Source organism: Urocitellus parryii, chromosome 2 (genome assembly GCF_045843805.1).
Source record: "Urocitellus parryii isolate mUroPar1 chromosome 2, mUroPar1.hap1, whole genome shotgun sequence".
Classification (NCBI taxonomy): domain Eukaryota; kingdom Metazoa; phylum Chordata; class Mammalia; order Rodentia; family Sciuridae; genus Urocitellus; species Urocitellus parryii.
The window spans coordinates 128,068,662-128,090,670 of NC_135532.1; the positions used below are offsets into that span (position 1 = coordinate 128,068,662).

Sequence of the window (22,009 nt, forward strand, 5' to 3'; positions counted from 1 at the left end):
GACACATACCATTTGGTAAGTGACTAGTGTCAGTAATTGGGCCATAATTAACCCACATAGCTCCAAAGGCAGGTATCGCTACCCCAATATAATATCCAAGAAACCAGAGAGGGTGTAGTAATTTATCCAGATATTAACTTCTAGTCAAAGGCCAAGTGATGAGTCAGAGGCATATAGCTGGCTGTGCATAATATGCTGGCTGCAGTCTGGCCCCCTTATAATGCATCCATCCACCACATTGTTCCCTGAAGCTTTCTAAAATTCAGAGCTGGTCATATCACTCTCCGGTTTCAAATATTTCATCAGGAATTTTGTTCCTGGATAAGAGGATAGGTAGTGGCGAGTCATCATTCTCATTGTACCAGAGAGATAGGAATAAAAAAAAACAGATAAATTACAAATCATATTTTTAAAGCCATCGAAGGGCTATGGAAGCCAAGATAACCACATTAAATATAATTCCAAACATAATAGAGTTCTTGCTAGATGAGCAGAGATGGCCAAATATTGTCTTTCCTCTGAGGATTTATCATGTTTGAGCATTGCTAAGACACAAACTTGCCATAGACTGAGAGACTCTTCAATGTACAAGTAAAATCCACAGAGTCTTGATGGCTATGTGGGTTGGTGTGATGTGCTGGAATCTAGAAAAAACCCACAGCTTTGGCTAGTGTTCCCCACAGGACAGCCTCTGAGTTCTTTAATGTGTGGGCGACTGTGGATGGGACTGGAAATGTAAAGCAATGTTTCCTACAGTCTCGCTGGACTTAGAAGGTAATATAAAACTAAAGGGAGAGGTTTACATCAGAAACTTGATATCAAACATGGCCTAAACCAGCTAAAGCTCCACCTCAGCACTGACCCATCTCAGTTCCTAATCGGATAAAGATGATCAGCCCCTTACCCTCTCTGCTAAACTAAGGAAAGAGTAAGCTCTTTCTAGGAGAAAATAACATAAATGATGGTGGAATGTGGTGATCATTATTATCCAAAGTACATGTAAGAAGACACAAATTGGTGTGAATATACTTGGTATACAACCAGAGATATGAAAAATTTCACTCTATATGTGTAATAAGAATTGTAATGCATTCTGCTGTCATATATAAATTAAAAATAAAACTTATAAGGCTTGCAAAGAAGTAGGAAAATGTGACAATAACCAAGAAGGAAAAACACATTAGAAACAGAACCAGTGCCCATTCAGATATTGGTGTTTAGCAGATCAGGACTTTTAAATAGCTATTAAAAACATGAGCACAGGGGAGCATGCCTGTAATTCCAGTGGCTCAGGAGGCTGAGGCAAGAGGATTGGGAGTTCAAAGCCAGCCTCAGCAAAAACAAGGTGCTAAGCAACTCAGTGAGACAATGTCTCTAAACAAAATTCAAAATAAGGCTGGGAATGTGGCTCAGTGGTTGAGTGTCCCTGAGTTCAATCCACGGGTACCCCTCCACACAAAAAAAGAAAAGTCACATGCAGTGATGTGCACCTATAGTCCCAGATATGTAGGAGACTGACGCAGGAGGATTACTTAAGTCCAGGAATTGGAGGCCAAGCTAGACAACATAGCAAGATCCCATCTCAAAAAATAAATAAATAAATAAATAAATAAATGGAACAGAAAAACGATGGACAAAATAAATGAAAACATGTATAATTCCAAATGGCATTCTAGAAATAAGTGTGTGTGTGTGTGTGTGTGTGTGTGTGTGTGTGTGTGTGTGTGTAATTTTAGACATATATAAAATCTGATATTGGGAACTGATTAGGCTGGCAAAAGATTGAACTAGGGAATTCAAAGAAAAGTAACATAAAAGATACAAACTGAAGGCCAGACAAGAAAAAAAGAAAAGAAGAGCATCAAAAGATTTGAGGTATAATTAAACTCTCTAAAATGCATGTAATCACAATCCTAGAATAATAGGAGACAGCAGGAAGGGAAATAGAAATATTATAGGAGAAAGATAATTGCTGAGAATGGTCATAGTTGAAGAAAGATGCATTTAGGAATGTCTATGAATCTTAAGGAATATAAACATACAGAGAACTGTATTTAAATCCATCACAATAAAACCTCTGAAATCCATGGATAAAGGTCCTAAAAGCAGTCAGAGTAAGAAGCATCAATAATATTAAGAGTAGGATTTTAAACAGGAACTATGGAAGCAAAGAAATACGTTATCTTTAAGGAATAGGAAGAAAAATAACCTTGCCATCTACAATTTTAAACCCAGTGAAAATCTTCTCCCACAGTCCAAATGAAATTAATGCATTTTTCAGACACATAATAGCTGGAGAAAATATTGGTATATAGACCTATATTATAAGAAATACTGCAGCAAGTTCTTCATACTAAAGGAAATGATTTCAGATGGAATCCTGGTATCACAAGGACTGAAGGACACAGGAAAGAATATTCACCTCTAGGGCACTCACTAAAACAATATTATAAAGAGATATAAAAGCTCTGAAGAGGAGATAACATTCAGTAATTCAGAATAATTAATTAAAACATTTCAGTGGCTCCTCACGTCTGATTAAATAAATGCCAAGGTCCTTAGACTAGTAGACTAGGCCCTCCATGATCTGGCCCCCCGTGCCTACCTAGCCTAATTCTCTTCATGCTCCTTCTAGAATACAACCATTAGGAACTCCATGTGTCTTCCATAGCACATCATGTTATTCAAACCACCTTAGATTTGCATATACCACTTCCTTACCAGAAACACTCCCCTCTTTTCTTATCTGACTTATTGCAATTTAACATTTAATATATAGCTCAGGCCTAATCTTGTTTCCCTGAGAAAATGTCTCTGAATTTCCATGTGTTTCCACAGTACCCAGTGCTTATCTGTACCATAGCCCTTGTTGTAAACATGATTATATGTTTACTTATCTACTTTCCCACCTAGACTTTTCAAGGTTTTTGAAGGCTGGGCCTATACATTTTATCTCTGTGTCTCCAACATCTAGCATAGATGCTAGCACATTCCATATCTACCTTAGGGAATGCCAGATACACAAAGGGAAGGCATTCAATATCTAAACGCCTACATGAACATGCATTATTTCAGGATCTTCTAGTGGAAGACCATGATGTTATTTATGGTATGTTACAATCTGCTTCCATTCTCCACTCCTTTATTTCTAAATGGCACATGAATACCTCAAACTCAACACATTCTAAATATGACCCATTCCATTTAACCCCTATTTGTGTGTCAGACTTAGCAACTGCCTCAGTATCTGAAGTTGTCCATAGCAGTCGACATGGAGGCATTTGTTTTAATTCTGTCCCTTTTTTATCTCTGGTGTGTCTTTTCTTACATTATTCCCTATCGACTTCCAGGTCTCCTTCCTTGTCCTTTGAACTCCTCCTCATTCTGTAAGTCTCAGTTCAGATGTGACCCTCACTCTGATTTCCTTCCCAGGCCCCAACCAGGAAGAATCCATCTTCTTTCTTGGTACCTTTGCCAAACCTCATCTGTGGTACCCTATGTCACATAGTAATCTGTAAAGTCAGTAGTTTGCATCAGTACCTCTCATAAGCTTGTGAGGATTTTAAAAGGCAGAACTGTTTTCCCTTGCAGAAAAGGCACATTGAGTGGAAATCTTTTTTTAAAAGGTAAATAAAGAAAAGCTAAAGAAAGAAAATTTAAAAGGGAAAGAAAGCATGTTTTTTTTAAAAACCATGGAGAAATTACAAGAAAATATAGTATAAGAAATTTAGTGTAAATTGTTTTCTTTGTTAATGTTTTGCACATGTTTTACATATTCTGATCTAGTCATCACCCCCAACCACCAACATGCACATCCTCCCTGCCCATAAGCAGAATTCATCTACATCCTCATCTGGTTGCACAGTATGAAAGGTCCTCTGTGAATGGGATTTGCTTCTGTTTACCTGTCTCTCTCTCACCTCACTCACTACCTCCTGCTGTGTATTCATCTTGCATAAATTCAGACTCCTTGCTCCATCCTGGTTTTCTCCTCTGTGCTTACCCTGGGTCTGAACAGTCTATATAGCTTCATCCTGGTTCTCAGAATCTTTTGTTAATGTCTGTTCCCCAGATGCTCCCAGTCTGCATCTCACAAGAACAAGATACCTATTCCCCCATATTCATTATTAAAGATGGATCATCCTGATGAAAAATGATAGGGGGATAGATTGGAAACCTCATCAGATACACTTAAAGGTTATTTAGAACCATAGTTAATGGCTGCACATTTTTTAAGAGAAATGAGCAGAAGCCACAGATGACCCTCATGACAAGCAAATTATTACAAATTTAGCAAAAAGAAACGTTAAGGAAAGATAAAAGGAAACTGATGATAAGTAGACTGGAAACTATGGTGATGGGGAATGACAGATATACTTTGCTCATAAGTGAAATTTCAAGCAAAAATAAATAAATAATGGCGAGCAGCTGTTCTCCCTTTCCACAGGGGACCAAGAGAAAAGGAGAAGCTCAAACATCCACAAGTGTGGACATAAGGGAACACCTATCTACCGCAATGATTTTTATGGTTCAAGGAATCTGATGTCAGAAGATTTGGAAAGCTGAGAAGCCACAGATCTCAGACAGATGCCATGTAGTTCTGATTTTTTGACTGTTGCAGGTTGAAAACTTACACTGTTCATTAATTATTTTAAATGAGCTCCCCTGAAGTGTGCATATGCTTTCTAAGTGCTTCACTGAAAATCAGATTGTGTTACCTGTGCTCCCATTAGGGCTCCCCATTGTGGAGAAATTTTCATGCAGAAATTTCATGCAGAAATTATTCTTTAAATTGTTAGAAACTCAAAAAATTAGAATAGTCTGAAAAACTGGGCATTCTTTTGCACATCTTGTTTCAAATCTTCAGAGATCATTCACTTGTATTTTCTAAGTTAAGTTTTCTTGCCCTCTCTTATTAGCCCAGCACTGCAGCTGGCAGCCTCTGAGACAATACACTTTAAGTGGCCTCTATTTTTAGAGACATGAATAGAACAAAACCAGATTGCCAGAGATTCTCTTCTAAAGCAGTCTCATGATGCCTCATTTTCTGGGACCAGTTTTGAACATGAAGGTTATTTTGGGGAGAGAGGTTCTCATCCATAGTAGATGCATAATACAAGTTCATGGCATTCTGACTTCAGAAAGGGACAAAATAAAAATATTCCTTTTTTTGAGTTCCAGCCTGTTGACTTTCCTGAGAGCACAGACCAGCAGCTGAGCTATAAATCTCAGCAATCAAATTACCCACTTCATTTCACTATAACCTACAAGGCAAACATGCTTTTCTACTTTATTTTTGAAGATTAGTGGAGAGAGAGAGTGGAGGTGTATGATGACTGAGGACTTACTTTCAGAAAGTAAAGGAAGCTCTGGAATGTGGGGATGCTCCTCCTCTGGCTCTTCCCTAAAGTATTTCTCAAGGTCTAGAAGGAAAGAAGGTTTCTTCACTTCCGGCAGCTCTTTCAGCCCTTGGATGCTTAATGACCTAAAGGCACTTTCAAAACAGCAGGCTTTAGGGAAAGACATGGGAAAAGGACAATATCATTCATCCCTTAGAAGAAACTTGCACATTTTCAAGTTAACTTTTTAAAACTGAACCTTCCTGTTACTCAGCTGGTACAGCTGCAGTGATCAGCAAACACTATAAACACAGCTGTTCAAAATAAATCCAGGGTCCTTTCTATTCAGAGGGACCAAGATGAACTCAAGACTTCCCTTTCATTTATTTAATTTTTTTTATTTTGCTTTTTTTCCCCTTGAAAATGAATATTCTGCAGTTTGGAAATGTTTCAGTTTCTCTTTTATCTATGAGAAAATTATATATCCTTTGTGAAATGGAATCTATTTACTTTTCAGTATATAATTTTTTTAAAAAATCTATAATTTTGAATTGGCAGGTATTTTTTTCACTCCATAGTAATGTAAACCAGGGCTGTGTCACTGTATTTATTATACACACAAAAGAGATGATGGGAATGCATTTTAATCAGACCCTTAAAATCAATGTTTTGGACAGAATGAAAAAAAAATGGCTTCACATGTAAGTGGGTAATGGTATAGAAATAAACGAAAGCTTAATTCAATATATGACTTTATGTTGTTTATTAGCTCTGGGAGGATAGAAACTGTACCTTTGTCATTATGAGGCTCAGTACTTAGGGTAGGTTTGATAGCACCTGCTATGAAACAAGTCCTGTGTAGCTTTTGGATCCTGAGGCAAAAAGGGTTTTTATTCATTTTCATATTTTCCTCTTTAATTTATTTTTTATTTAAAATTAAATTATATTCATTAAATTACAAATTTAGCAAAGAGGAACTCTGAGGAAAGATAAAAGGAAACTAATGTTTCCTTATTAAAGTAAAATTAAATTAATTTATTAACTGATAAAATTTGTTTTTATTAACTGATAAAATTTGTTTTAATTGGTATATAAAACAATATTCTGCATATTAATGGAGAACCATGCGATGTTTGATACAAATATAAATTGCATCATGTCTAAATCAAGCTAAACATATCTATTACCTCAAATGTTTATTATTTCTTTGAAGTAAAAACACCTCAAATTCTTTCTTCTGGTTTCATGAAATATGCAGAATACCATTATTATCTAGAGTCACCTTCCTGTGCAATAACCCACGAGAACACTCCTTCCTGCTGACTGTAATGCAGTACCCATTGATCACCTTTTCCCCATCCCCTACCCCCACCTCCAGCTTCTGGTAACCCCATGTTATTTCCCCAGTGCTGGTGGAACCAGGGTCCTCCCAGATGACAGGCAAGGGCTCTAGTTACAATCCCAGTTCTGGTAACCATCATTCTATCATCAGATTCTATGAAATCAACTTAGATTCCATATGAGTGAGGTTATGTAGCACTAGTCTTTCTGTGCCTTGCTTGTTTCACTTAACATTAATGGTCTCCAGTTCTACTCCAGTTGTCAGAGTCCTCATTTCTTAAATGCTTTAGGGAAGTATCAACATTCTGATGCAATCTATTTTGGGAATCACAAGAAGCACTTTACACATGTCTTCTGGCTTACAGTTTCATCACTTACATGCTGTATAGCCTTAAATAAGTTACTTAATATCTCTGAACCTTACCTTCTTCCTTTGTTTAATGGATATCATAAAATCTTACATTAGTTTTTTTTTTTAAGAAATACAGACATTTCTGGAATACAGAATTTAGCTGTTTCCCTGATTCACACTGATCTATAAAATAACAACATAAAACTATATCAACAGTGATTACTTACTGGCTGATTTTTGTATAGTTTCATCATAATAAAGTTTAGGTGTTTTTTTCTTATAAATATCTCTTTCCTCATATTTTATGTCTAAATTTATATCTTCTGATGGTTTGACACTGGAAAGAAATAATTCACGATGAAATAAAAAATTAACTACAAGGACAGTTTGTGGCAATAAGTACATATTATACTTCTACCAAAAAAAAAAAAAGTCAGTTTCTGTGTACTTATTAGTGACATCTATTTACACTAATCAAGCCATACCTTTGAATAAAATGCTTGCTAGCCAGGTGATGATATAAAAGAGTGAGAACCACAGGCCAAGAGTCTAGTTAAGCAAGAACTCTGTTCCCATAACAACTGGAAAGTCAGAAAAAAAAATTATGCAGGATGAAATTTTACAGAAAGACACACATACATCCTTTCCTGATGAGTAAATTACAAGGGCAACGAGGAACAAGTAGAAGTGATCCATGTCAAGTCATCCATCTTCACTTAAGGTATCCAAAATGCAAATGTTCAGTATATTTAGAGCTTACCATATGCATCTATTAAAAAAAACCTTTAGAATATTTGAATCCACAGAAAAGATTTTTTTATCAACAAAATGTAGGGAGAGAGGGAGCTCCTTATTTAGCTCTATGAAAATTCTGTGAGAAAAAAGAAAATAATCTCAAATACTTAATATTCATTATTATAGATTTCAAACTTAACAGCCATAGCTGGTGGTTGTCAAAAATCATTATTAATATCTAAGGAGCACCAGACCTAAAAACACACCCATTTTCCCCAAGCCCCGGAGAGCCATGGGGACCTTTGCCTGCCCGGGCCCTTCTGATTCCCTTCTCTGCATGCTTTGGCTCTTCAAGACTCTCTTTCATCCTCAACTCTGCTTCATATTTTGTAGCTGTAGGACCTTGAGATATTTCTTATATCCTTGACCTTAATTTTCCTTCTATGCAATGAGACTTTTGCTGTGGTATACCTCCTCCTTTAGGAGGTACAATGGATGAAAGATGGTGATGTACCTAATATATAATATTATTCAATAAATGTTAATTGCCCTCCTTCCTTTTCCTCTACTCTATTTTTACTGTATCTCACAAATCCAGCTTCAAATGTCAATACAAACAAAATTAAATCTATGCACCCTTAACATTAATATCAGAAGCTATATATACAGCTTGAAGTAAGAATTTATTGATTTTTTATATACATAAACAAAATTCTCATTTTAGAATTCTTTTTGGGTTTACAGAAAAGATATGACAATTGTTCAGAGTTCTGGTATACCTCTCACCCAGTTTTCTCTATTGTCAATATCATTTATTGATTGATTTATAATAAATAATAAATAATCTCAAATACTTAATAGTCATTATTATAGATTTCAAACTTAACAGCCTCCACTGGTGGTTGTAAAAAATCATTATTAATGTCTAGGGAGCACCAGACCTAAAGAAATAATACTTACAATTTTCTAGGGGAAAGGTATATTCTTAACCCAATAACTACAAGCCCTAACTATATCATAGCCCACCTTTCCAGTGTTCACCAATTTGTTATTGTTACAGATTCCTTATTTATTTATTGGTACAGGTGATTGAACGTAGGAGCACACAACCACTGAGCCACATCCATAGCCCTATTTTTTATTTTATTTAAAGACAGGGTCTCACTGAGTTGCTTAGTGCCTCACTGTTGCTGACGATGACTTTGAACTCCTTATCCTCCTGTTTAACCTTCTGAGCCATTGGGATTACAGGCATGAGCCACTGGACCTAGCCTCTATTGTTAATATCTTACCATTTATCCCAATTAAAAAATCAAATTGGTTATATTATGAGTAATCAAATTTCAATTTTTTAAGAGTTTCTACTAGTATTTTGCTAATTTCCATGTTCTGTAATAACAAAAATGTTCTACTTCATTATCTGAATCCTGAGACTTCTCTGGCCTGTGACAGCTCATTGTACTTTTCTTGTGGATCATGATCTTGACAACTGTGAAGAATATGGGTCAGACTTTTGGTATAATACCTCTCAATTTAGGTTTGCCTGACATTTTTCTTAAACTGGTGTCATTCATTGTTGGGAGGAAGGCCACAGAACGCAAGTGCCCTCATCACATCCAATCCAAGATATGTGCTATCAACCTGACTTCCCACTGCTGATGTCAGCCTTGGTCACCTGTCCAAGACTGTGTTTGCCCATTTTGCAGTAATAACAGCTTACAGCACCCACCCGAATGTTACTTTTTCTCTGGAAGCAACTTAACCAAGCACAGCCCACACTTGAGGAGAGGAGTTTAGTTCTGTTTTTAGAGTAGGCAGAGTACCTACATAAGTTATTTGGAACTACAGATTTTTTTTAGGAGAGTTTTGCTGTCCAAAAGCCTTAAGGTAGGTGGGTAATTTTTTTCCCAAATCATGCTGGATTGGCCTCCCTCACAATATGCCATCTCCTATAAATAATAGCATGCTATTTAGCCAATGTCTGTGCTTTGAAAACAGAATGATCATTTTAAGAAAGTAAAGGAATCTGTAACCATAACAAGTTGGTGAATACTGGAAAGGTGGGCTATGATGTAGTTAGGCCTTGCAGTTACTGGGTTAAGAATATACCTTTCCCCCAGAAAATTGTTGATGAAGTAAAAAAGGTTTGGGAGGGTGGGCTAGAAGCAGGAACTTCCCTTTTTTGACTAGTTAACATCAGACCTTGATTTTCCCCAAAGCCCACAGAACTCTCGCCTGCCTTTGGACTATTTGCTTTCTGGCTGACTCATCTGGTGGTGTCTAAATTAAGTATCTTTTTGTAAAAATAAAATATTTTGTCTTATCCACAGCAGGATAGAAGCAGGCAGGGCATAAAAGAATCTTCTTGGAATTATAACAAATTGCACTACTTACATAGATGGCTGCCTGTGAAATGTGGTTAGATTGATAAAGCTGCAAGAGAAAGGGAAACTCTACACAGGACTAGATCAGAAGGCCAACAACAAATTGCTTCCTTCACATAGACATCGACATGGGGGAGTGGTTACCATGAAAATGTGTTGGGGACTGAGAAGAGGTGATCGTTCCTAAGAGTAGATGTCATGGAGGAAGATAAAGAAGAAGAAGCATGCAATGAAAGACTTAAAGAAAGTTCTAGGCAAAAATACCTCATATGTAGGGCCTGTTGTGGGCTCTGGCAACCTTAGCACTAATTCTATGAGAAGGAAAGACTGTAGCTGATCTCCCTCCTCTGAGCTCTGGCTGCAGAGAGAAGATGATGATTGTATTGCCCTAGGAAGCAATAAAAGGAAAGTGAAAGGACCTTGAGTGGTGGCTTTCACATAGTGGGTCCTTGACAAAATACCAGATGACTTGACTGTGACACACCAATTTTTAAGGTTTTTATATGATGCTTGTTGGACAGCAGCACAGAGTGGTGGCAGAGGGCTAATTCAAGCCAGAGTGTCTATGTTTGGATTTGATCTACTCAGAACCAAGTTAGTTAATTTGGTTCTGAGTGAATCACGTAGTTTCTCTCTGCTGTGGTTTGCTGAGCTGTGAGATGGGGATGATAATAACAGCGATTGCCTAAGATTATACTGAAATTAAATGACTTAAACACATGAAGGCCTTAGAACAGTGCCTGGAAATGGTCAGAGCTCTATGGGGTCTGGCTACTATTACATTCAATCAGAATAAGATGATACTTTTCACTCAAATCGGGGCATTCCAAGAGCCCCCTATGAGCCAGTTCTAAAACCCTTGGGAGCTACCATTAAGACAAAAAGTAAGAAGATAAGGCATTCCCCCAAATAATAACTTCTTGTACCTACCTGTAGTTTTAAGCCTTAAATTTCAAAAACTAAGTAGACTTTCATTTGTCATATCTGAGCATAGGATAATTGCTGCCACAAGTTGTTGGTAAAAGCAGATAGTCAATCCCTCAGGTGTTTTATTCACATAAGGTCTATTTTGAAATGAGATTTGAATGTTACATATTTTTTCTTGAAGTTGTCCATACATTTTCTAATTCAATTTTTCTCACAATATATGCTGACAAATAATTAGGTTATCGATACCATACAAATAGTTTTACGTGTCAGTTCTCTTCTAATAACAGTATGGAATTCAAAACGCTATAATTAACATGGTTAAAACACCTTAATTTTAAGTGTGCCTTAAGCGGTCATGTATAAACTTGCTCAGAAATTTGTGTAATTTCTCCTCTGATTATTTATCCTGGTTCCTAATAATGAATTTAGTGGACTTGTTAAGCAATTTTGTAAACTGTAAACAAGGGGAATGTGTCAAATAATAGAAGGGGAAATAGAAATGATCTTTGTTGACCTAGAATAAGAATAAAGATCAATGAATGAGAGTTCTATGACAGGATAGGCCTGACTTAACATTAGAATCATTCTGTAACAGAGTGTATGACAGTGAATGAATTTACTGCATAGAAATTACTCAAAAAGAGACTGGGGTGTGCTTCTTAAAGATGCCACAAATGTTAGTCTGGCACACTTCTAATATCCCTTTCAATGTTATTATTAATTTACTAAAATTAATAAACATGAAAAAATAATGTTTGCTTTGCAAACAAAGAATCCAATTTAAAACAATGATATCTCACTAGTAGTTTTAAGAGGACAGTAGCATCCAATATCAATTCCAAGAGAATAAAGCAGCCAAAAATTTCACATTTCTACACAGCGATTTTAGTGAATGTCGCAAAGACCTCTAAATCTTGTGATTCAGCACTTCCACTTCCAAGAATTTACTCTAATGATGAATTTCACTGGGTACTCCAACATAGGCCCACTAAGAAACTTAAAGAAATGTTTTCCCAGTTAAAATGTGTAAAAGCTATATGATAAGCACTGGGGATATAGCTCAATGGTACAGTGTTTGCCTAGTATATGCAAGGACCTGGGTTCAATCCCAGGACCACAAGCAACAAAAAGAAAGCTACATGAAAAATTTCTAGGAAGTCATTATGATTATTGATATCCATAGATGCTCACATTAATTAATACAGAAATGTGTTCACTATATTTAGTAAATTAGCATATTGCTAAATTAGCATATGCTAAATTAGCATATTGTTTAGTCACTATATTTTTGAATGACAAAACACACTATAAACTACATTAAGTCACCAATTTCATAATATTAATTTTTTTTTTATTTTCACAAGAATACTTGGAACAAAGTCTGGAAAGTGAAATGCCTTAGCAATGGTTTTGCTACACTGATTTCTTCTTTTTCTTCTTGCTTGTTAGTAATTCCAAATTTTCCCATAAAGAAAACATGTTATCTTTGCAATATAAAAATATTCTAACTTTGTTATCTAAATGAATTGACTTATATAAATGTTTCTAGATTAAAATAATTTTGAGTCCAAAAATTAAATATTGCTATAATTTAAGAAGAATTCATGTCTACTATGGTTATTTCTTATTATATATCTCTTCATTTCTTTTTTATTTTTTCATTTTTTAGTCAGAGTATAATTTTTGTAGAATTTAAGGAAGGAGGAAATCTGTATCTCTGTATCAGCTATTAAATTAGCATTGAGACTTCCTTTGGTCTTTTAAATACTACATTCATCTCCATCTCCCAGGATTTAAATGGAAGTATGATCTTGACCACCTACCTACTTCTGTTGTAAAATATTATAAATGGTATGGAAACTAGGTGTTTGTGTACAAGCCAGAAGATAATATACACCAAATGTTTTTTCCTGGAAAGATAATCTTAGGCACTAAAATGAGAATATACCTTCAAATCATTTAATTTTTCCTGTATGTTAGCTGATTGTTTCATTTTCTCTAGACTTTTTCTTTTTCCTTCTCCATCTTTCTTAGCCATGCCCCCAGATGCATATTCACATACACACCAAATATGCTTTTTCTTGTTTAGTCTCTCTAAACTTCCACACACATTTATCTTTCCTTCAAATTTTTGCACATGGACAATAACTGACATAATATCCTCCTTGAATTTATTAATCGAATTTATTACTATGACTAGGTAAAGGGGCACATTCTTCAGAAAGCATTTTCTTAGAAAGAAAATTGTTGATAATCTCTTCAGTATTGGACAGAAAGCTCGAAGGACACTTCATAGCTGACAACTCCACCGGACCATGTTTTCCACATAGGATTCCTGGTAACATTCCTGGGAGAAGGGAGGGATGCACCTGGCAGTTCAATTCTGAAGACACATTTTTAACAATTTTATTTCAATTAGTTTGGTGATTCCTAAGTGGCATTACTCCATATGCTCTCATTTCAATCCCTTCATCTGAATTAAATGTAACGTGGTTAAAAACAAGCATTTTTAAATACCGTTAGCACTTTTGATATATTATTTTGTCCTTCGAAAAAGTACAACAGAGAAAATTTTGCATTATCCCTGCCCCTACCTGGGAATCTCCCACAGCCTACCTAAGCACAACCCAGGTGAAAAGATTGCTCTTCTGTATGCCCATTTATTATAACAGAGAACAAAGCTTGAGGTTAAAAAAATCTGTGAATTTAAAAACATATCAGCAATAATTTTCATAAAACAAAGTGCTTAAGATGAATAGGTAATGAAATACAATGAGATGGAAATTGAGAGAGTAGTAAAACATTCGAATTCCAATTTTCAAATCTAAGGAACAGCTGATACAAATTGTTAAAAGCATAACTGAGTTTGTCACAGGGAATGGAAAATTAGCATTTTGTCTGAAATACTCTTAAGCAGGAATCTGTAACATTTGTCTTCCCTTTTTCAGGAGTGTGACATGAGGAGAAATAGCGATGTTGCCCTAGGATGACTTTATTTCCTTATCTGCAAAATTTGGTTGGGTGTGTAGGTAGGGGCATTTTATCTCTCCATTCTCAGCACTCTCTGCTTGTACAGGTTTTTGTTATGCTATATTTCTAAATTGGAAATATCCTTTTGCCTGAAAATAAAATGCCACTTGACATTTCAGCAAGCCACAATTCAAGGAAATGCAAGAACAAATATCAAAGTATAATTTAGTATAAGAGGATGTCTAAATAAGTTTTTTTTTCTCTCTCTCTCTTCTATTTAGCTATCAGCAGAAGTCCAAAATGTCTGAGAGCAAAATTCTTAATTGGGAAGTAAAACATTCCTATGTTCCAAAGGGAAGTGCTAGATTCCTTGTATATAAGCCCACTTTGCCAAGAAGATAGCTCCCAAACTGACTTGTGGTGCTTAGGCCAGTCAGCACCCTAGGATACGAGAGACACAAACTGGACATTAACAGGGAGGATTGTGTCAGAGAGAGTTATAGGTATGTGCTGAGGCCCACCCCATGACAGCAGAGGGACACTTCTTTGCCTCTTATTTCTAGCCTCCAGTCATGTTGACCAGTCAAAGAACTTGATGTACAGCCTCTGGATAACCAAGAGAGGGACATGGTGGATTGGGTTCTCATTCATACCTAAAAAGTCTACAGGTAAAAAGTTGTGTCTCAATTGGGTAAGGAACAGATATAGTGGGTGGAAAAGTTGACATAGTGAGGATGTAGGAGTTTCCTAGGAGCCAAGCAGAAGTGAACCCAAGAGGAATTGTGTACAAGGGAAAGCCTGGGAGTATGAGGGGGTTAAAATTAAAAATAAATAAACTGTGATGGACACAGGAGAGAGAGAGCCAAAGAGTGCATTCGTTTGGAAATGTGCAATACAGAGGTCCTGAGTGGGATCATCAAAGAACCCTCAACTGGATCCTGGGGTGAGAAGGAGAAGGAAGAGTCAGCTTTGTGCATCTGCCATGTAGGGAGAGCAGCAATGCCAACATCCTCCTTCTCTTTCATCCTCCTTTTATAGCCTCAGTGAATGGGAAACTGTGACCAGCGAACAACAGAGAAAAGACAGTTTCTGCAATGGTGTTCTACTTGGTCAAGATTTCTAAAATGACAGTGGCATTGAATTGAAATATGGTGGGAATTTTATAGAAGAACTATCTTCTTGTCAGTTCTGAGGAAGCCCTATTTCTTTTCTTATTTGGAATAAGTAATGAATCAAAAGTACCAAAATATTTTTTGTTTGTCTTCGTGTAGTAGGTTCAAATATTTATCCCTACCAGAATTCTGTTTTGTAATCGTATATGTATATTGGGGGGAGTGTCTATTTTTAAACATTTAATATTTATTTTCTGAATTAATAATTAATAACCTTTCAAAACAGAAAGCATCAGACTCAGACATTTGTACTGGTTAATTCCATAAAGTATTTAAAGAAGAAATGATATCAATTCTATATAATGTGTTCCAGAAAATAGAACATTTTGTAACTCATTCCAGAAAGTTAGCATAACTCTCATGCCAAAGTCAGACAAAGATATTTCAATAAAGAAATAATACAGACCATTCTTTCTCATAAACATAATTACAGAAATCTGCAAAGCAGTATTAGCAATAAACTCCAACCATGTATAAAAATAATTGTCTACCATATCTAAGTGTAATTTATTCAGGCATGCAAAGCTGGTTCTCCATTTGAAAATCAATTGATATAATTCCAGTTGTGTAGAAGAAACTAGAATAAATAAAATCATCCTCTCAAAATCAAAATCACATTAAAGGCTTCAGAAGAAAAATCATATGATCAGAAAAAAAACATTTGACAAAATCCTATACCCATTCATTATAACTATCAGCAAACAGAAAAGAAGGAAACTTCCTCACCTTGATAAAAACCATCTACAAAAAACATTCATCTATCATATGTAATAAAGAGAAACTACATGGTTTCCCCCTAAGACCAAGACCAAGAAGAAAAAATAATGCTCCTTCTCACCATGCTGACTCAACATCATATTGGAACTCCTAGCTAATGCAATAAAACAAGAAAAGAAAATAAGAGTTATATATGTTGGAAAAAAGAGATAAAACTGGTTGCACCAATTTGCAGTCCCACCAGCAATGTATGAGTGTACCTTTTCCCCCACATCTTCGCCAACGCTTATTGTTGTTTGTCTTTATAATAGCTGCCAGTCTGACTGGAGTGAGATGATATCTTAGAGTAGTTTGGATTTACATTTCTCTGATTGCTAGAGATGATGAACATTTTTCCATATATTTGTTGATTGACTGTATATCCTCTTCTGAGAATTCTCTGTTCAGGTTTTTGGCCCATCTATTTATGGGGTTATTTGTTTTAGGGGGGCTTGGCTTTTTGAGTTCTTTATACCCTAGATATTAGTGCTCTATCTGATTGTGAGGGGTAAAAATTTGCTCCCAAGATATAGGCTCTCTATCCACCTCATTAATTGTTTCTTTTGCTGAGAAGAAGCTGTTTAGTTTTAATCCATCCCATTTATTGATTAAAACCAAGAATTGGTTTTATTAAGGAAGTTGGGGCCTAATCCCACATGATAAAGATTAGAGCCTACTTTTTCTTCTATTAGATGCAGAGTCTCTGACTTAATTCCTAGGTCCTTGATCTACTTTGAGTTGAGTTTTGTGCATGGTGAGAGATATGGAGATTCCTTGGAAAACTGGGAATAGAACCACCGTACAACCCAGTTATCCCTTTCCTCCGTCTATAACCAAAAAACTTAAAAACAGCATACTACTGGTACACAGCCACATCAATGTTTATAGCAGCACTATGGACAATAGCTAAACTGTGGAACCAACCTAGATGCCCTTCAGAAGATGAATGCATTAAAAAAAAATGTGGCATATATACACAATGGAATATTACTCAACAGTAAAAGAGAATAAAATCGTAGCATTTGCAGGTAAATGGATAGTATTGGAGAAGATAATGATAAGTGAAGTTAGCCAATCCCAAAAACACAAATGCCGAATGTTTTCTTTAATATAAGGTGACTGATTCATAGTTGGGTAGGGAGGGGGAGTATGGGAGGAACAGACGAACTCTAGATAGGACAGAGGGGTGGGAGGGGAAGTGAGGGGGCAGGAGGTTAACAAGGATGGTGGAATGTGATGGACATCATTATCCAAAGTACATGTATGAAGACACGAATTGGTGTGAACATACTTTATATACAACCAGAGATACGAAAAATTGTGCTCTATATATGTAATAAGAATTGCAATGCATTCTGCTGTCATATATTTTTTTTAAATCAATTTAAAAAATATAAAACTATCTTTTCTTGAACATGACATAATTGGGCTGGGAATGTGGCTCAATAGTTAAGCACTCCTGGGTTCAATCCCCAGTAACCAAAAAAAAAGAAGAAGAAGAAAGAAAAGAAAAGGAAAATGGCATAATTGTCTACATAGGAAATCCCAAAAAGTAAAAAAAAAAAAAAAAAAAAAAACTATTAGAACTCAAAATCTAGCAAGAATTTAGGAAACAAAGTTAACAGACACAAAAAATAAATTTCTTTCTAAAATGCTAGCCATAAACAATTAAAATATGACATTTAAAACAGATCATTTGCATTAGCACCAAAATTGAAATATTTAGTTATGAGGATACACCGCCACTCTCCTTCAGAGTGCGACATCAAAACAGGTCGGTGTCATTCAGCTCACCCCCCAGACAGCGGGAATTCGCATAAAATCTCTCCTAGGCTTGCCGGGAGAGGGAGTATCAAGCTGAGCCTCCATACAGGCCAGGGGGAAACCAGAGACACCTGACCTCCAACCCCTCCTCCCAGTAGCAGCCAAAAGGAAACCTGGCTAGCCAGCGCTGGGGGAGGGGCAAGCAGAAAAAATCAAGTGATAGAGTGCCAGGGATCCCAGCAGCCTGCAGCAGGGCCCGGAGAGCCAGGCCAACTGATTCGCCTGGCCTGCCCTGCGGCTACAGAAGGCGTGGCGCCTCAGTGAAGCCATTAATTGGCAAGCAGGGAGGTTAGGGAAGGCCATTAGGTGGAATCCCACCAGCCAAGCCCACACGGACCCTTGGGCCGAGCACGGGTTCTCAGAAGGGGAAGGAAGCGGTACAGTCCCATCCCCCACAGCGGACACCCCGCCGAGGCAGTCAGCGGCCAGCATCCGGGAAAGCTGAAGGATACACCGCCACTCTCCTTCAGAGTGCGACATCAAAACAGGTCGGTGTCATTCAGCTCACCCCCCAGACAGCGGGAATTCGCATAAAATCTCTCCTAGGCTTGCCGGGAGAGGGAGTATCAAGCTGAGCCTCCATACAGGCCAGGGGGAAACCAGAGACACCTGACCTCCAACCCCTCCTCCCAGTAGCAGCCAAAAGGAAACCTGGCTAGCCAGCGCTGGGGGAGGGGCAAGCAGAAAAAATCAAAGTGATAGAGTGCCAGGGATCCCAGCAGCCTGCAGCAGGGCCCGGAGAGCCAGGCCAACTGATTCGCATGGCCTGCCCTGAGGCTACAGAAGGCGTGGCGCCTCAGTGAAGCCATTAATTGGCAAGCAGGGAGGTTAGGGAAGGCCATTAGGTGGAATCCCACCAGCCAAGCCCACACGGACCCTTGGGCCGAGCACGGGTTCTCAGAAGGGGAAGGAAGCGGTACAGTCTCATCCCCCACAGCGGACACCCCGCCGAGGCAGTCAGCGGCCAGCATCCGGGAAAGCTGAAGGATACACCGCCACTCTCCTTCAGAGTGCGACATCAAAACAGGTCGGTGTCATTCAGCTCACCCCCCAGACAGCGGGAATTCGCATAAAATCTCTCCTAGGCTTGCCGGGAGAGGGAGTATCAAGCTGAGCCTCCATACAGGCCAGGGGGAAACCAGAGACACCTGACCTCCAACCCCTCCTCCCAGTAGCAGCCAAAAGGAAACCTGGCTAGCCAGCGCTGGGGGAGGGGCAAGCAGAAAAAATCAAAGTGATAGAGTGCCAGGGATCCCAGCAGCCTCCAGCAGGGCCCGGAGAGCCAGGCCAACTGATTCGCGTGGCCTGCCCTGCGGCTACAGAAGGCGTGGCGCCTCAGTGAAGCCATTAATTGGCAAGCAGGGAGGTTAGGGAAGGCCATTAGGTGGAATCCCACCAGCCAAGCCCACACGGACCCTTGGGCCGAGCACGGGTTCTCAGAAGGGGAAGGAAGCGGTACAGTCCCATCCCCCACAGCGGACACCCCGCCGAGGCAGTCAGCGGCCAGCATCCGGGAAAGCTGAAGGATACACCGCCACTCTCCTTCAGAGTGCGACATCAAAACAGGTCGGTGTCATTCAGCTCACCCCCCAGACAGCGGGAATTCGCATAAAATCTCTCCTAGGCTTGCCGGGAGAGGGAGTATCAAGCTGAGCCTCCATACAGGCCAGGGGGAAACCAGAGACACCTGACCTCCAACCCCTCCTCCCAGTAGCAGCGAAAAGGAAACCTGGCTAGCCAGCGCTGGGGGAGGGGCAAGCAGAAAAAATCAAAGTGATAGAGTGCCAGGGATCCCAGCAGCCTGCAGCAGGGCCCCGGAGATCCAGGCCAACTGATTCGCGTGGCCTGCCCTGCGGCTACAGAAGGCGTGGCGCCTCAGTGAAGCCATTAATTGGCAAGCAGGGAGGTTAGGGAAGGCCATTAGGTGGAATCCCACCAGCCAAGACCACACGGACCCTTGGGCCGAGCACGGGTTCTCAGAAGGGGAAGGAAGCGGTACAGTCCCATCCCCCACAGCGGACACCCCGCCGAGGCAGTCAGCGGCCACCATCCGGGAAAGCTGAAGGATACACCGCCACCCTCCTTCAGAGTGCAACATCAAAACAGCGGACACTCCATCCAGGCAGTCAGTGGACACCATCCGGGAAAGCTGAAGAATACACCACCACTCTCCAACAGCTTGCAACATCAAAACAGCCAGCAGCAGGACCCCGGAGATCCAGGCCAACTGATTCTCGCGGCCTGCCCCGCAGCTACAGAAGGCGTGGCGCCTCAGAGAAGCCATTAATTAGCAAGCAGGGAGGTTAGGGACTGCCATTAGGTGGAATCCCGCCAGCCAAGCCCACCGCCCACGCCCGGAACAGGCCCAGCGATCTGCCAGCATTGTACTCACGACACCCCAATTGGAATAGGGACAGAGCAGAGCCGCCTTCCACTCCCGGAACAGGCCCAGAGAGCCGCCAGCGTGGTAGACACGTCACCCCAATTGGAGTAGGGGCACAGCCGCCGCCCGCACCTGCAAGGGAGACTTTTCAAGTATATAAGAGCAACATAAATAAATAGGGGGTAAATTTCAAAACACAACAGTTGCACCAAGCAGAAAGAAACGCGAGCAGTATGAAAAGACAAGGAAAGAAAGGTCCACAAGCAATGCAGGTCAACTCAACTTTAGAAGAGGTAATAGCTGCAACAGATGGAATATCAGATAAAGAGTTCAGGATATATATGCTTCAGATGATCTGGAGTCTCAAGGAAGACATGAGACAGCAAAATCAGACAATGAAAGATCACATTGACAAACAAATCCAGGAAGTAAAAGATCAATTTCACAGGGAGATAGAGGTAATAAAAAACAAACAAATTGAAATTCTAGAAATGCAGGAAACAATAAACCAACTTAAAAACTCAATTGAGAATACTACCAGCAGAGTAGATCACTTAGAAGAGAGAACATCAGACAATGAAGACAAAGTATTTCAACTGGAAAAGAACATAGACAGCTCAGCAAGTCTGCTAAGAAACCATGAGCAGAACATCCAAGAATTATGGGACAATATCAAAAGACCAAATTTAAGAGTCATTGGGATACAGGAAGGCACAGAGCTCCATTCCAAAGGAATAAACAGTCTATTCAGTGAAATAATACGAGAAAACTTCCCAGAATTGAAGATTGAGACAGAATCCCAAATCCTAGAAGCCTACAGGACGCCGAATGTGCAAAATCATAAGAGATCCACACCTAGACACATTATAATGAAGATGTCCAACATACAGAATAAGGAGAGAATTTTAAAAGCTGCAAGAGAAAGAAAGCAGATTACATTTAGGGGTAAACCAATCAGGATAACAGCTGATCTCTCAACACAGACTCTGAAAGCTAGAAGATCCTGGAATAACATATTTCAAACACTGAAAGACAATGGGCTCCAACCAAGAATCGTGTATCCGGCGAAATTAAGCTTCAGGTTAGAAGATGAAATTAAAACCTTCCACGATAAACAAAAGTTAAAAGAATTCGCAGCTAGAAAACCATCTCTTCAAAAAATCCTTGGCAAAACATTACAGGAAGAGGAAATGGAAAACAACATTGAAAACCAACAATGGGAGGTAGGACAGTAAATGGGGGAAAGTAGTCAAAGAGGATAACAAATCAGGTTTAGTAACATCAATAAACAAATATGGATAGAAGAACAAACCATATCTCAATAATAACCCTAAATGTTAATGGCTTAAACTCACCAATTAAGAGACACAGGCTAGTAGAATGGATCAAAAAACAAGACCCAACAATATGCTGTCTACAGGAGACGCATTTGATAGGAAAAGATATACATAGACTGAAGGTGAAAGGTTGGGAAAAATCATATCACTCATATCGACCGCGGAAACAAGCAGGAGTGTCCATACTCATATCTAATAAAATAGATTTCAAGCCAAAGCTAATCAAAAGGGATATAGAAGGACACTTCATACTGCTCAAGGGAACCATACACCAACAAGACATAACAATCATAAATATATATGCCCCAAATAATGGTGCAGCTGTATTCATCAAGCAAACTCTTCTCAAGTTCAAGAGTCTAATAGACCAACATACAATAATCATGGGAGACTTCAACACACCTCTCTCACCACTGGACAGATCTTCCAAACAAAAGTTAAATAAGGAAACTATAGAACTCAATAACACAATTAACAACCTAGACT

The 22,009-nt window shown here is 38.7% G+C and overlaps 1 protein-coding gene across 1 annotated transcript in view; it reads right to left on the minus strand.

Annotated features, from left to right (window-relative positions):
- Wdr49 (WD repeat domain 49) overlaps positions 1 to 22,009 on the minus strand; it is a 142,019-nt gene that overhangs the window by 13,180 nt on the left and 106,830 nt on the right. The window contains exons 16-17 of the mRNA XM_026403648.2: positions 7,256 to 7,369; positions 5,349 to 5,494 (exon numbers count right to left, since the gene is read on the minus strand). Of these exons, the coding sequence (XP_026259433.2) occupies positions 5,349 to 5,494; positions 7,256 to 7,369 (260 nt within the window). The remainder of the gene's footprint in view (positions 1 to 5,348; positions 5,495 to 7,255; positions 7,370 to 22,009) is intronic.